At 40.6% G+C, this 17,150-nt stretch overlaps 1 protein-coding gene across 3 annotated transcripts in view; it reads right to left on the bottom strand.

Moving 5' to 3' along the window:
- Positions 1-7,149, bottom strand: part of col11a1a (collagen, type XI, alpha 1a) — a 73,143-nt gene extending 65,994 nt beyond the window's left edge. For all 3 annotated transcript variants that reach the window (XM_035530847.1, XM_027021521.2, XM_027021522.2), the window contains exons 1-2: positions 6,871-7,149; positions 436-600 (exon numbers count right to left, since the gene is read on the bottom strand). In XM_035530847.1, the coding sequence (XP_035386740.1) occupies positions 436-600; positions 6,871-6,991 (286 nt within the window). In that variant the 5' untranslated portion in view covers positions 6,992-7,149. The remainder of the gene's footprint in view (positions 1-435; positions 601-6,870) is intronic.
- Between the last annotated feature and the right edge of the window lie 10,001 nt (positions 7,150-17,150).

Genomic DNA, 17,150 nt, shown 5'->3' with positions numbered 1-17,150 from the left:
AGCCTAATGCCACAATTCAGTTCTAGAAAGCAGCAAAGGATTAGACTACTCCCACGATTCAGTTCTAGACACTAGCATAAGGCAAGCCTAATACCACAATTCAGTTCTAGAAAGCAGCAAAGTATTAGACTAATCCCACGATTCAGTTCTAGACACTATCATAGGATTAAACTAATATCACAATTTAGTTCTACAGTAGACAGCATCATAGGACTGACCTAATCACACTATTCAGTTCTATACAATATCAAAGGACTAGACTAATACCAAGATTTAGTTCTAGAAACCAGTAAAGGATTAGGCTAATCCCACAATTCAGTTCTAGACACTATCATAGGAATAAACTAATTTCACGTTTCAGTTCTAGACACTAGTATAGGACTAGACTAACAGCTAACAGAACGTGGAGGAGTGTGGGATGTGGCTGTGGTTTACCTGGAAAGAGCTGCCTAGTGGGGGCGCTGATCTGGGCTGTCTTTGCCACTCGGTAGGCCGTGTCTGGCTGTGAGGCTCTTCTGTTCGTGCAGAAGCCTGACGTCTTCTGCACTCCTTCAGGGGTATTGTGAAAATCTAATACTTTTAGCACGTCCACTGTTTCGACTGTGAGCAGGGAAAGAGCAAAGATAGTGTATGTTACCAATGAGTATTTCACCTCAGCAGTGTTTCATGTAACCTGCAGATTGGAGGAAGGAAGGGTGTAATTTTGAAAAAAAACAAAAAAACTAAACTGGAAATTGTGCTATAAACACAGAACACATCACCTGTAAGAATGAATATATGTGAGGACTTTGGAAGAGAAATGTCAATCTTAAGAACTTTTGTATAAAAAAAGAAATGCAAGCAATCATACAATGCAAACTATCCCTTACAGATGAGAGAAAAATATCAAATACATGCCCATAAGAAGTGAGATGACTATTCAGATAATAGCTGTAGTACCGCAATCTACAACAACTCTAGATGTGCTAAATGCAAATGTATTAATACAGCCAATAAAATAACTGGCACAAAAGGATCACTTATCACCCATTCATATTCATGCATTACTGTAGGAGTTGTCTACTGTATTAATTGCAAGAGATGTAATCAGCTTTACACTGAAGAAACCAAGAGAAGGCTTGTTAATTGCTTTGTTAAACAGCTTCAGACATCAGAATTAAGGATTTGTCATTTCCAGTGGCAAGGCATTTTAATACTAATGGACATTATATTAATGATATATCTGTTTGCATTACCAGGTGATGTTATGTCAGCAATGAAGTTAGGAAATTAAATTTAAAAAAAATAAATCTAAATCTCATAACTTTAAAATCCTATGGAACAAACATTATGATTTAAACAACTAATTTGTCTAATATGAACTGGATCCACCTCCCAGAACTTCAGAAGCACCTTTCTTGCACAGCTGATGAAAGACCTCTGTCTGAACCATTCTGTTTCTCTGAAAAGTCTGTGTACTTTACTATAATTTGAATCTCTCTTGTTCTCTCTCTCTCTCTTTCTCTCTCTTTATATATATATATATATATATATATATATATATATATATATATATATATATATATATATATATATATATATATATAAAGTTTCCTATTTTTCATCTACAGTATGAAACCTCCAGCAAAAGAGGCATAGAGGAAATTTATGTATTAAAGCCAGATCAGCAGCATGCTAACAGCTGGTCAATCTCACTGCACCCCGAAGTCCAAAGGTAAAGGTTAAAGACATCTAACTCACCCCACATTCTGGGACCCAGGAAATTCAGACCAAAGAGAATCAATTAAAAAAATCAAAGAGACCAAGTAACTGACCAAAATCATCAAAATCACTTTTCATCCATATAATCTTAAACTTACCCCTGTTCAAAGCAACCACACACAAAAAAAAATGTTCTGTGTGAGCAAAATATCATGCATAACTAGGAATGTGTAGAAGTCTAAACTGAATTTAGACCAGCCTGAGGAGGATGCCCCCCCTCCTCCCCGGGTCTTGGTTCCTCTCCAGGTTTCTTCCTCATGCTCTAGGGAATTTTTCCTTGCCACTGTAGCCCTTGGCTTGATCATTGGGAGCATGGAATTGAACATTTGTAAAGCTGCTTTGTGACAACATCTGATGTAAATAGAGCTATAAAAATACATTTGATTTGAATTATTTGCTGAGTGATGACCATCTTACTCCACTATATAATCTCTATGAGGCTGTTAAACTGTCCAGAGCTGTCTAAAGGGGCTACCCTCTAATTAACTTCTGATAGCAGTTCAGAGCAATTTAACCTCAGAATTCTCTCTATCCCTGTTTTTCTCACTCTTCCACATCACTGTCTCCCTTCTTTTTCTTCCCCATCCTTTCTTTCTGTCTGTAATCCTTCTTTTATCTCTTTTATCTCTCTGTATCTTTTCCTCCCTCTCTCACTTCCTCCTTGTCTCTGTTAGTAGGTCTCTCTCCTTGCTGGACTAACTTTCTCTTACTTTGTTTTTGGAAAGGAATATGTGATTTCCTTTTCCAGTATTTGCAAATAGATACTACTGCACATTAAAATATAGTCAACATTGAGTTCTGCCAAATGAGTGAAAGCTCTGTTCAACTCCACAACAGATGCACAAAGGGTGACACACAGATCTGTTTATTAAGCATCCCAGAATACAAGTTGTGATCTACAATATGCTCATTTCTGATTTCTACTGGTTTTTAGAACCAACCCATTTAGAACCAATTCATAACTTTATTTATCATAATACTACATGCTGGGAAATCGAGAATCAAAATCAAGAAAATAATAAATGTAGTGTCACTTCCAATGTCCTAAAACAAATTCAGTGATAAAGAACCTCCTAGAGCAATGATCTACAGTACATACCTTACTCTAATTACATTACTGTCACTGATTCCGCAACAGCCCCACGGAAACTCCTCATCTGTTCATTTTTATTCAGTTTTCAGTCATTTTCACTGTTTAAAACGACCATCTTGGCTATGCTCTAACGTGATGACACTGCCCCCCCCCCCCCCCCCCCCCCCCCCCCCCCCCCCCCCCCCCCCCCCCCCCCCCGCTTTTCCATTGAGCTATGAGACAGGTTAAAGGGCAGAGTTTGATAAAAGGTGCGAACCACTCCAGTACCACTGCTGAGGACCTCTACACTACCATCTGAAACCTCTGAAAAGCAAAGGCCTTTCACCTCTATTCATCTGGACCAGAAAGGAAGCGTCTTTGTGTTGACTGGTCCGTGAATGCAGTTAGTGACCGGCTCCTCTACAGCTTCTCAGATTAGCGAGCTTTGGACATTGATCATGAAAACTCTAAAACATGTCCAGGAGAACAGAAGTCTGGAAGACTAGACTGAGACTGGAAGATGAGACTAGACTGTAAGCATGTGTTTATCCTCACACTGTAGGTGTTTGTGTGCCTTGTCTGATTCACAGTTCCCAGGTTCTCAGACTGAGTCGGGGCTCTCTTTGCAAGTCCTGAGGTTCCTCCCTGCACAACTGGCTATATGTTCCAGGAGTGTAGTCATGGCCTGCCTTTGTCAGGAAGAAATTGCACTGTCCACTAGCTCCATCAACACTGCATATGAATAGCTGCAGTTTTCAGAAAAGCGCCACTCATGAGCTGGTGTGAGTTTACCAAGACCACTTGGCAAACACACACACATACAGAGAAAAACTCACATAGATACACACACTTCCCCTTTATTGGAGCTTTCCCTCTTTTTCTCAAAGATGCAAAGATACAGCCATTGAGTGTGATATGTTGGATGATGTGTATGTGTGTGTGTGTGTGTGTGTGTGTGTGTGTGTGTGTGTAAAGATGTACATATGTCAACACAAAGTAGAAAATAAATCAGGGTTAAAAGGCTGACCATATGATCAAACATACACAAACATAATTGCTCATTTACCACCCCAGAAATATTCATCACACAATGGAAGGGGCCAAAAGGAAAAGCAGGGTGGGTTTTTCTATCTCAATAAATAATTTCATTGAGAGCTTGATCTAGTGCTCATGATGGGAGCAGGAAACCATAAACAATGCAGGAACAACTCATTTATCAAACGTGCATGTACATGAATCTTCTGCATGAAAGCTTGAAAAGGTCCCCAGAGCAGCAAGGAAAGCTAGCAGTGTGCTAGGTCCAATCAAGTGGAAAAGCACAGACCTTTTCACCTGCAGCTCCTTGAGGCTCTACCGATGTATTCATCCAGAATATATCTGGCCCCACTCCATCACGCCCACCCGCCATCTCTCCCTCCTCTCTCTCCATCCCCCTCCTTCTTTGACACACGCTTGCTGTTTGAACAAGGCGGCATTATGCCACAGAGCCTCACTGAGAAAACTTCACTAGGAATGAGTGCCTGAAAAAATTTCTCATGACCCCCCCCCCCACCCCACTTGACGATTGCAAAATGCTCACTATATTACTATCTTATCTTACTTATAATGAAAAATATATTAAAACATACATTTTCTGATGTAAAACTAGATATCCAGACAAGTGCACCATGTGTAATTATAGTACATATAAATAACTGGAGATATTTATGGATGGCTACAGTCACCAAACCGACTGGAAAGTTCTGTAGCAGCAATTCGTAGTGAACAGCGTCCTGAACTAAAAGGTAAATGTGTTCTTGTCTATGACTGCCCCTGTACCGTAATAGATAGCAGAGAGGTTAGGGGAGATTTGTGAAATGTGAGCATTGTTTGAAGGAATGCACATGTGAGATGTTTGAGCCCCAGGGGCCGAGAAAACGTGTCTGTACACTGCAAACTTAAGAGGGAACCCTACAGAAATGCCTTTACAAGCCATAAACCATCAAGTTAACTCAGCACGGTTTAACCAATGAAGAAAGAGATTAATGCAGTAGAGTCAGCTTTCATCATAAGAACGACTAGCATAGCACACATTCCAGGTGCTGCGATGGCAGTTGGAATCTACTAACTGTATTAATATATATACACTAAAATGAATAAAAGCGGCTTTCAAGTTGTGTTGTCCGCAAGTTCCAAATTCTAATAAAGCAGCCATTAGACACGGAAAATTAGTTATAAAATTGTTCTATTGCTCTATCCGTTTTACTTTAAAAAAAAAATTCAGAGTGGGTTTAACGGATAAATTACAGGTTTAATTTAACATTGCGGGGTCTTTGTTCTTGTACATGGGGAGTCAGACCTGTCCCAGATAGGCCCTAGTGCTGCGCTGCCTCTTTGAACTGAAATAATAGGGGATGAGCGAAGAGGGCCATCATCAAATAACCGCGCGGCACTTAGCGCAGAAACGTTCTCACCCCGCTGGATGGAGGTTCGAGCACAACGCCTCCTTGTCCAAAAGCACACAGATTCAGAAACCTATGAGAGGCAAAAAAAAAAAAAAGCTGGGCACGAGGTTGCCCGAGCCCCCGGTTGGGCTTCGGTGCGGACTAGGTCTGCGTGGAGACTGGGTGTTCCTTGTGGCTGGCGTTCTGAATCGATTCTCTAATTTATCGCGATACACCACTCCTGCGGGTGAAAAATACTCACTTTGCGTATCTTTGCGTGAGATCCCACAGCTATTTAAAAACACCCGAAGAAAACAGACCTAATCTAAAATAAATCATCAGTAGAAGTTAAATTAGTTGAATTATTCGTTTCACCATACCAAACGTTTGTGATACAAATCATATTTAATCACTGTAATAACTACCAGTTCAAGAGTAACTCTTAATAGGCCTATATAAGAGCACCTTGGCTTATTAAAAAACAAAAAAGCAACATTAACTGTTAGGTGTTTCCAAGATAGGCCGTCTATTTAGAACTGAATCCATAATTGCAAGGATTATGCTTTATTGTGGCACGCCCATAATGAACGTCCTCCCTGTCGCACTACCATTTGATCTCTCATTAATATTAGGCAGACAGCGTGTAACAACCGTTATACGCTTTGTAGACCCACGTAGCCGCAACTATGTAATTAAAGTTATTTTTACATATGAGTCATCTTAATGTCCTATTTTGCACTTTTTAAATATATTCATTAGTCTTGTCGGATACCTTTCCGTTTGTTGAAAACTTCTTTAACAAACTGTAAGACAGCAACCTAAACCCCGGAGGAATTTCACCCTGCCAACCGTGTCCACACACACCTAACGGACCACTGCTTCAAACAAAGAGCTTTCTTTCCTGCATAAATCTTAAATGTTGTCTCACAGAAGACTTCACACATTCTTTCACTGTTTCCTCACTACGATTGTGTGGAACTAGATGGAAATCGTCAACCGTCTCACATCTGATAAAACGAGGGTCCCATAGTCGCTGGATCAATGAAACACCGTGAACATATATAGCCATGCGTAAAATCCACGTAAAAACCAAGTACATCGTGAAACACTTTTTATACTTTGCATATTCGAGACAGCACATCTCCAGTACATGTGTAAAGCTGTGTTCTACATCTGCATGAGGCTGATAAAATGTTAGGATGCTGTAGCCTAAAAAACAAAACAAAAAACAAACAAACCCCCCCCCCCCTCCCAAAAAAACAAAAAACCTTCATAACATATGTTATTGTTTACCAGCGGCCGTATTTTACTACAAAACCCAAACATCTAAATGTGATTCACTTGGAAAACCACTTGAATATATTGCCGTGCTTGTATTTCACAAGTTCGTGGCTTCAGCTGTGAGACTTGTTTACGATAACCTTTATTTATTTTAATGTACAGCAATACTGCTAAAGCATTAACGTTCTAATACAAAGGTTTTAATGTTATTCCCGTAGTCCCTCTATATGAAGGGACAGAACACGGCTAGGGTCTGTTCTGACTGACAGGGTTTGGTCTGACTGACAGTCCCTATGACTTTAAAAAAAAGTTTGGAAACCTAGCTTGTCTTACCTGCTCTGACATTCGGAGCCTGCAGAACAAGCACGAGGGATAACGTGATGAGTTTGGTTACAGTGAAATCCAAAAGCCACCTTTTCGTTTTCCACCTTGTGGACCACCTTTTCATCTCCATGGTTGGGCGCCCACGAACGTGAACAAATGAGGGCGACTTCAAGTTTTGTTCAGTTATGTCCCTTCCACAATCCCAAACGTGCCGGATCTATTCTACAAAGCCATAAGTGAGGAGTTTAGTGTTTCTTCTCACAGCCAGTCCAGGCCACTTCGAGCTTGCTTTCCTTTGCCCAGCCTTCGGACTGAAGGTTTTTGGGCTTTAATCAAAATGCACAGAGCATCCGATACCCTCGCAGTCACACCGTCAAGAGGGCCGGCCAAGCTCCAAAGCAGACCAACGATTACAGGAAAATGACAGGGGAAAAGCCTCCGATTAGCAAATCACGAAGCTTGGAAGTCGCCCTGGGATCCACCCATCAACTTTATGCAGTCTCTGGAGTCGTCCCCTTCAAGAGCGCGCCTCAAAGGCAGGCACAGGTTTTCGCCAAGTGGCCTGGGAATCGACATGCCAGCAGTCTGCAGTCCGGGAGAACTGCAGTGAGACGATTCACCCTGGCCAACATATTAGTGATGGCAGTAATTTGGGTTCATTCTAGCATCCAAAATTGTGCTAATCTAGTTAGGTTATCGTCTCCAGATAATAGTTGTGGTCTCCCACTTTGAGGATGGATGGTTTAAATAACTACGTTTTATTTAATATAACGAAATCGTGTTCAGTTTCTACCAGCAAAGAGTTATCAATAAACATCTTTAAAACCAAACGTAAATCAAATCCAGGATGAATATTCGAAATAAAATATGTTAATAATCTGTGAATAATTTAAAACAAATAAAGAAATTCTTCAGTTGCAAATGCATGTACTCTAGTAGGACACTGGAGATATCCCAGTATATTAAATAACAATAAGGAGAACCATAAAAAAAATAATTATTGATATAACATAATCATTATACTATTCAAAGACATTGTTGAAACCAGTAACTCAGACAGCGATCTGTGTAAGCACTCTATCTTATACCAGGGCTATGTCAGTCTGCCTTAGGGTATTAGCTATAGTCATGTATTAGCTATACTGCAGTGCTCTCAATCTGGCTTAACGTGGGTTAAACTCTTGTGATGTTTACCACTGCTTTACCAAAATGATAAAAATTTTTAACTCTTGTATTACATGGAATCCTGTTTCTTATTTTTTCTACATATAAACCTACAGTACTGTTAGTGACACAAATAATCTGTTTTGTCCAAAATATCACAGACATCATACTGACACATTGTAAAAATGTACATGCTATAGTTTATAATAGCCTTCACAAAAAGGGACAGTTTTTAGTTGTTACTACATCATAGCAGTGATGTTGAGAATGATCTAGATTACCACATCTTCTAAGATAAAATAAGAAAATACTTTATTGATCCAAAAGGAAATAGCAAATTTTAGTATCTCATAGGGACAGTAATAAAGATAAGACTTTTTTACTTTGGAATATAAACACTAAATTGATAAGAACAAATGATTGTAGTTTTTCACAGTGTTCAAGTGTTTCTATCCTCTTCTGTTAAATGATAAAAAAAAAGTTAATTATATTGCCACAATAAGTAATATGTACATTGCAATAAGTGTGAAATTAGAATACCGATCTGCCATTGAACAACCCCACCATGTCTCATTAGGGCACGCCTACACAATAAGCATTCACATTATAATTTTGGTGCATGGATTTAGAATGTTTTGAGAAAAAGAAGTCACAAGACACATGATACAATATGAAAAGGGATACATATTACACATATTATATTAAGGACAGCACACAAATCCAGCATGGTGGTGTGAAGGTATGCACAGCTATCATTTAAATTTACATTTAATAATATTGACTGACATATAATCATGACTTTCATCAGTTCATTTGATCACTACGATACCATTTTACTGCATGTGATATTTAATTGACGCTATAATAACATTGTCTTTTTCATTTATTACTTCTTGTATGTTTATTTGTATATGTATGAGTTAACACTATCCCACACTTATATGTAGCTTCTTTGAATGTCCAAATGTTTATATGTTCAGTTAAATAAATGAATAACATCACAGTCAGTCTTAAGAGAAGCTGTCTAGTTCTTACATGTGTATTTGTGTAAATTTATTCATAATGTAGTGCTTACAGCATGTTGGACACACTTGAAAAGAATGATCACATGAGCTGTTACTCTAACACTATCAGTATAACAGCTTGTAAAACGAAACCCACAAAGGTGACTTTGAGATGTGGGAACATGTGTAGATGCTATTTGAGTAGTTTTCAATTTTTATCTGTTCATTATTTTTCTTTGCTGATTATGTAGACTTTGAGCCAGGCAAAATGGTTAAAGTTTAAATGGCTATAACACTCAAGATGAGATTATATCTCATAATTTGAACCAATTCTTTGCTTTCAGTGTACATGGCTTGACCTTCCTCCAGCAGCACAGTTCCATTCCTGTTCCCCTTAGGAGCAGAAACCAGGTGACCTGGACCATTTATGGGTGACTTTTGACCTGGTGGAAGTAAATCTCGTGTTGAGACCAACCCCTCGCCAAACATAGTTTGGGTAGGCAGATGTAAACACCACTATTTTCCATGCTGAGTCACATGCAGCTGCAAATTCTTAAAAAAATGTTTACACATCTAATGACAACAAGTAAAAATGTATTAAATTAAAAAACAAAATGTTGCTTCACTGATGGTGTACTAAAACTTCTGACATCCCAGTGCTCATTAATGACTTTGCTCACTGTGTGAGGGGGCTTATTTCTTGATCCCTTGGGTAAGCATCCAATCCTATGTGATATCCTATGTGATGGGGAGGGGGACACTTCTCACAGGCATACACTGCACAGCCACTCACCCCTGTGTGGAAGCTGCTGAGCATACATAGCTTGGACCGGAATAAAGAGCCCATTCTCTCCCTGCGGCGGGTTTCAGAGCTGCCCAGGAACACAACTTTTCACTGCCTGGTCTCCCTCTGGGCCAGCACAGGCAAACAGCTCTGAGAAGACTTGAGGAGACAGTTGAAAATGATGAAGAAGAAAAAAGAGCCCAAACTGTATGGTTCAGAGATTTTTTAAAAAAGATGGTTTCAGGTAGAGAAAAGGCCATCTTTTCCTGAACCTGGGTGTATTGTAACATTTTTATTTGGACTGTGGTGTACCACGGTGGGGAGCAGAATAAGCCTCACTCAGAGGCTGATTCCTTTTTCTGGACTCATGCATGACTTTATAGCATGTCCAGAAATTGCTTCAGAAGCCAAAAGTAAGGATTACTGCTAACCTTACTTGAATAAATATACAATTATGGACAACAATGTAGTACTTTCACCTGAAAAGCTGTGGCAATCTAATATAAAATGGCATGTTTTTGTTTATTGTTTTTGATTATTTATTTTACTGGATATTTTGGATGGCTTAACACTCTTAACCAGGCAGTGAAAATGACATGTGAAAACTCACTTATTCTAAAGACATACTTATCCCAGTGCATGTTGGTGCAAATTAAAGTGTTTCTAACCAAAACACCTTAATTTAGATGTTTCTAACAATGTGTGGGGTATTATATACAGTTCTTCAGCCCAAAGGCTCAAATCACCTTGGTCACCTTCTTATTCTAGTCAATCTTCATGAGCAGTTCAGACTTCAGTCCAGGGATCTTCATGCACAGTACATTGGTTGAGTTTTCCCTGGTGTGTGACAGTGGCCTGATCGGCAGAATCAGATGTGCCAGAGGAAAGAAGAAAGCAAAGCTCCTTCTGACATTCAGCCCAGGCTCAGCTTTCTCAAGTTATATTATTCATGACAGAACTCTCTGTAATTGCTGACATGGATAATCAGAATCATTGAAGGTTTCGTCTGCTGTTCCTTTAGACCAACAAACTCTTTTTGCTTTTGAAAAAAATTTACCAGCATCAATTACACAGCCCATGGCTTCAACATCTAAACATATGATGATCATTGTGAATGTGCAATACATTGCAATTTCATGAAATACAATGACAAATAGAGCATAGTTAACTAAGCCAGAAATAGCCATCAGTTAGCTGTGTCACATTTTCTGTACAGGTACAATTGGGCTGGTGAGATGGCTGCACACTGCTTGATGATGCCATTTATTTTTCACTGTTAGTCAAACCCCACATCATAATCTCTCTGAGTTCATGACCTTCAGATGGTCCAACATGACTCGCTTGCCTTGCTGGGTTGCTGGACTACATGTGATAAAGCAAAGTTCTATAGTTCATTTTCCATGACAGGAGGGTGAGTTTAGGTTGTAGAGCAGGCAAAAGGCACTGTGTGCCCTAAACCAGAAAATGGAGAATCTTATGATGGAGCATGCAGAAATTCATGAATGAAAAGTTATTATATATGGAAGCTATTAAATAATTGAAACCAGATGAGATTCACCACACAAGAGATGAAAGCACAGCTGTAAGTCAGTACCACCTGTTTGGAAGAATCAGCATCTTGGCTTATGGTTACTCCAAGGCTTCCTGCATCTACCCTCTCAGACCATATGAGAAACATATGCTGTTGGATGAGTCATACAGAAAACCCCAAGGTGCAGTCTGACACTCAGGCCATAAGACAGATCAGGCTGTGGGTTCCCATGGTTGCCACTTCCCCCACCAGTTGTTCAAGAGGCCAGAGGATCTTGAGAGGCTAAAAAAGGTGTCAATGAGTCAGTGGAGGTCACTTCAACTGATCCCAGATGACTGAAACAGACCATAGGAGGTTTGAGGTGAGCAGGAAGAGTCCTGGGTCTCTGGAGGACACACCCAGTAAGACAGTAGGTGGTCCTGCTATGGATGTGGGTGGGCTTTTACAAAGCAGTGATAACTGTATTTATCAGGCATGTTGGTCTTACATATGCCTTTAGAATGTATGAAAATGCCAACTGGCTCAGGATCGGGTCAAGGAATAGAGCCCAGTGATTGCACAGTGATTGCACAGTGATGATATGTTATATTCAGTTATTGCTTTTATACAGAGCACTGCAGTTTGCCAGTCTAATATTCCTCCTGTTTTTTGGCTCTTGTCTTTCTGCTTCTCTGCTTCTCTCTCTCTCTCTCTCTCTCTCTCTCTCTCTCTCTCTCTCTCTCTCTCTCTGTCTGTCTCCTTTCTTACATGCCATAAATTGTGATGTGTTTAACTTTCAAACTTCCAAGCATGCACAAGTGGAAGGAGGCACACCTCACAGCTTTATGTAGTGCTGTTTCACCAAAGCAGCAGATAAAAGTCAGCTCATCAGGAGGTGTTTATTAAAAAAACATCCTCAGTAAACATACAACAGAAAATTCCACCCACTGAAGCCCATCTGGCAAATATTCAATCTAATATATTTGTGTTACCTCAGGAACACTATTAGACTTCTCAAGTAGCTAGAAAGAAAACAAAAAAATAAACAAAAAAACTATTTTTCAAAACATGGGCAGTTTATGTAGGAAATTCCAGAAATAGCATCAACAAAATCTGAGACTGACTTTGTGCTTGGGTTGTCTTGTCTTGGACAACTTCTGTCCTGAATATATTCAGTAATTTAATTTGATTATCAGTTATGATGATTTATTTTGCTGGATATTTTGGGTGTCATAGTATGGCTCCCTCCCCCAAACTCCTCCCAGTATGCATGTGTGTATGTGTCTAACACCATGCCCCTATTGTGTTCATTGGTCCTGCCGCACCTGTCTATAGTTATGATCATTGTTAGTACACATTTAAACCCTTATTTTCTTGTTGGTTGTAGGTGTTTAACCTCAGGTATGTTGTGTATCAGCTGCCTCATTGTGCACTGACTCATTCAGCGTTGCCTCATTGTATGTTCACACTGCCTGTTACGTTCCAAGTAGTGTTGCTGTTTGATGTTCTTCATGTTTGGTTTGGTTTTGTTACATGTTTTAATAAACGTCTGTGCATCCTGCCTCGCCTCATACGTCACACAATGACATCGATACAAGTCTGTGCGTGACACATACCAGTGAGTGTAGGTGCAAAGTAGTGTGTTTCCAACAAATGTATATATAAATTTAAATGTATATACATAATTGTATATACATAAATGTATATACATAATTAGAACTTGAAAAGGACTTAAAACCACAGTCCCAGGTCTACGCTCTATGAAGTGTCTATGAAGTGTCAAGCATGTTACTACAAATCAGTTCCTCTACAGGCATGCATGCTGAATGAAGTCAGCTGTTTGTTTAACAGAAATCATGTATCATTTCATCCTGGGTCATGGACAGGAAGTTATCCTGGCACACTCAAAGTGTTCCTTTGAGTTAGCAAAGACATCCAGAGGTGGTTTCACTTTCTTCTTCACCACAGTTAGAAACTGATATTTAAAGTTGCAAATTCTGTCCTGCAATAATATTTTGGTTGAAACAGAAAAGGGGGTGAGATGAAAGCATGAATCAATCCCTTGATTTCAGAAAAAACTTTGGCATAATGAGACTGCACTTTGACTGGCTAACTCTAGCATGTTTAAGCATTAATATGACTGTTATCCATCAATAGCATTTTATTACATATTTAATTACAACTGATTAAAAATAATGAACTAATTACTGCTGTTGTTTCATTAGTAAGCACTGAAACAATAGCAGGATGTCTAAAAAACTGAAAGGAAGACAGAGAGATTTGAATTCTAATTGCATATTTTCATAATGCATTGCCTGCAGTTTATTTTGGTCTATCTGGCCACTTTGCAAACAATGCACACAAGCACATGATGGAAAAATCATATGTAACCCAATAACTGTTCTATATGGCACTCAGTTACACACGAATGCATATTAGAACAGAGGGTTATTCCATATCATACACAGATTCAACATGAGACATCAGCACAGGTGCAAAACAAAGTGTGTCAGAAACTGCCCTGCTGCCCCATTGATCCCTACGAATGGCACTGCATTTGGACTCTACATTCTGCGGTGGAGTTTCTAAGTGAGCTCTGGAGAAGCAGAAGGTCAGGGGTAACTCATGCCTCATGTGATGGACAAGAAATGAATGGCCTAATGGATTTCTAATGGACAAGACAATATGCGGCGAGGTGAGGTGAGGCAAGGTGAGGCAAGGCAAGGCAAGTTTGTCTGCAGAGCATTTTTTCATACACAGTGGCAATTCAAAGTGCTTCACATAAACACCATTTGATGCAAACAAAACCCTCAATACTAATAAACTTTCTGCCAAAAATGTCAGTAACACATTTACCAAACACCAAACACATTTCTTAATGGATGGAACCAAGTAACAAGAATCTTTTGAATGTCATAAATTTTTAATGAAAATACAAAACAAAACAAACGTCCCTGCTGAGTATGTGTTAGGAATGCCAGACAGTCAGTTTCCTTCATTTAAGCAGAGGAATGCCTACAATATTTAACATCATAATGACAGATTTCTCTTCCATGAGACTTTACAATAAAACTAAATCTCAGGCACTGCAGTCACAGGCTCTTAAATGACCATCCCTGTGCCCATGACTTTTCTGCAGAGGCTGCCTAATTACAACCTCAGCAACTGCACCTCCCAGTGACTGGATGACTGTTTTAAATCCATCAGTTACCACTAACTGCTATTGGTCACTGGCCTCACAGGCAAGGCTGAAGGAGCATGATCATTGCTGGCATCTGAAGCTCGCTCGCTCGCTCTCTCTCTCTCTCTCTCGCTCTCTCTCTCTCACACACACACACACACACACACACACATACACCCCAGCTCAAGTATTGCTCAGACCTGCTTTCCTTCCAATCCTCCCTTCTCCCTCTAGCTGAAGGCCACTTCTATCTCCAACCCCCCCCCAGAACTAAACGCCAGACACTGGCAGCCTGTGGCCAGAAAAGCAGCCTTTGTCTCCCCTCACTTAAAAGAGGGAGAGAGAGAGTTTTTTATATATATATATATATATATATATATATATATATATATATATATATATATATAGAGAGAGAGAGAGAGAGCTCTTACAGGTGCATGGTTGAAGATGCCTGCTACAGCTTGTCTAAAATGTCTTCTCTGTTTTAACATACAAACTTTTGAACATTATAAAGTCTAGTTTTCCTTAAATATCTCCCTATTGTCCTTCCTGTCTCCTTTAAATACATTAGTCTAGAAATAAGCACTAATATTGCATATTACCACAGTGTAAAATTAAAGATCCACCCAAAATGTTTCATTAAAGACTGCAGGAATAGCATGGGTAATGTAGATAGGCTGGAGTCTTCCTGGCCTACCATGCCCATGGTGCCAGCTGGGTAATGGATGGCTGCTCTCATGATGAACCTCGTATTTATGGTGGATTTGTAGTCAGCATTTAGTGGTGTAGAGACACTTTGGATCATCTACATGGATGAAAAAAAAAAAAGACCTGGAAATTATTATTTAACTTCTCAGTAACTATTCTCAAGATAAAATATACACACTTATACCACCACGTTATGATTTTATAATAACGTTTACAAACTGGTAATTTAGTAGCACTGAACAGCAATGAACACAGAAAGGACTGTATATGAAAATAAAGACCACAAAGACAGAACCCTAAAGACTGGAAACCATTCTGCGTTTCCTCTGATGATTTTATGCACATTGTTCAAGCAATTGTGACGCTGGCGGCACAGAAGAAGCGAGAGGAAAAGTTTAGCTAACATGCTCTTTATTATCCATGACAAACAATGTAAACGGTAAAGTAATCCGCAGGGATGCTACAAATGCCAAGTTGCAATGCACCGAGGGAACACCATAGTATCCTTGACCACTAATGCCCAGCGTTGTTCTTTGGGACCTGCAGGTGCATAAATAGGGAGACACAATGATGAGAAGTAGGTGTCTCCAATCAGTTATCAGGTGATTGAGAACGGGGTAGACAAACGGTACGAATCCTGTCTGAAGTGGGTGTGTCCCGGTCTCGGTGGTGGACTGACCAACCATGGTAGAACCCCCCCCAAAGACACCGCCAGCCGCCTGGAGCATGGGCCTGCACCTGTGGAAGGATGCGATGAGGCTGGAGTCTAAAACCTTGTAGGCCGGGCTTCAGTGCCGAAATGTGGAAGACCCGGGAAGCCCAACTACGCCCTGCCAGACCAACCCAGTAAGTTACCTGATTGATTCTCTCCTTGACTGTATACGGGCCCTCGTATTTTGTGGCCAGTTTGCCCGTGGCGCCCGCATGGCCATCTCTGGTTGAGACCCACACCTTCTGTCCCAGTGTGTATCGTGGGGTCTACCCCCTTCACCTGTCTGCCTTCCTCTTGAACGTGGCGATTGCATTGTGTAGTCGCTGATGTGTCTCCTCCCAAGTCTGTTTGCTCTCTTTGCACCAGGTTTCAACTGCCAGATGGCCCGAAGTGGGGGTGTTCCAGGGGTAGAGCGGTGGGTGATACCCTAGAAAGCACACGAAGGGAGTAAGGCCAGTACCCGCATGACGCAGAGAGTTCTGTGCATACTCCGCCCAGGGGAGGTACGCATTTCATGGTTTGGGATGGTGTTAACAATATAGATGGAGGAACTTACCCAGTTCTTGTTTAGCCCTCTCTGCTTGCCCGTTCGATTGTGGGTGCTAGCCGGACGTCAGGCTGACCGTGATGTTGCGCTTATCCAGCAGTTCTCTCCACACTTGAGACGTGAACTGAGGGCCTTGGTATGGACATGATGTCCTCCAGCAGACTAATTGGCGGAACAGAATAATTGGCAGAACAGCAGGTCGGCTGTTTACAGCTCACTGGGCAGGGCCGCCAAAGGGACAAGCCAGACCATCTTCGAGAACCTGTCGATGACAGTTAGAACTACCATATTGCCCTCAGAGACAGGTAGGTCAGTGACAAAGTCCACAGTGAGGTGTGACCTGGGTCTCAGAGGAGTAGGCAGGGGGAGCAACTTACTGATGTGGGGAACATGTGGGGTATTTCTATGGGCATAGACTATGCAAGAAGATACATATTTCACGTCCTTGTGCATAGCGGGCCACCAGTACTGAGTGCCTATTAACTGTGTCGTACATGTGGCACCAGCGTACCCTGTTCCCATAGAGGTATGTGCCCATGTGATCAGAGCACCCCGATGTTTCAGCAGTGCATAGAGGTGGTCAGATGGGCACTGCAGATGTGGATTTGCGGCCTTTGTTGGTCAAGGTCCCACTCTAGGGATGCCAAGAGGCACAAGAGGGGAAGAACAGGGTCCACAC

The sequence above is a fragment of the Electrophorus electricus genome, chromosome 10 (assembly GCF_013358815.1).
Source record: "Electrophorus electricus isolate fEleEle1 chromosome 10, fEleEle1.pri, whole genome shotgun sequence".
Lineage (NCBI taxonomy): Eukaryota > Metazoa > Chordata > Actinopteri > Gymnotiformes > Gymnotidae > Electrophorus > Electrophorus electricus.
The sequence above is the reverse complement of the archived record's forward strand: the minus strand, read 5'-3'. Positions and strand labels throughout refer to the sequence as shown.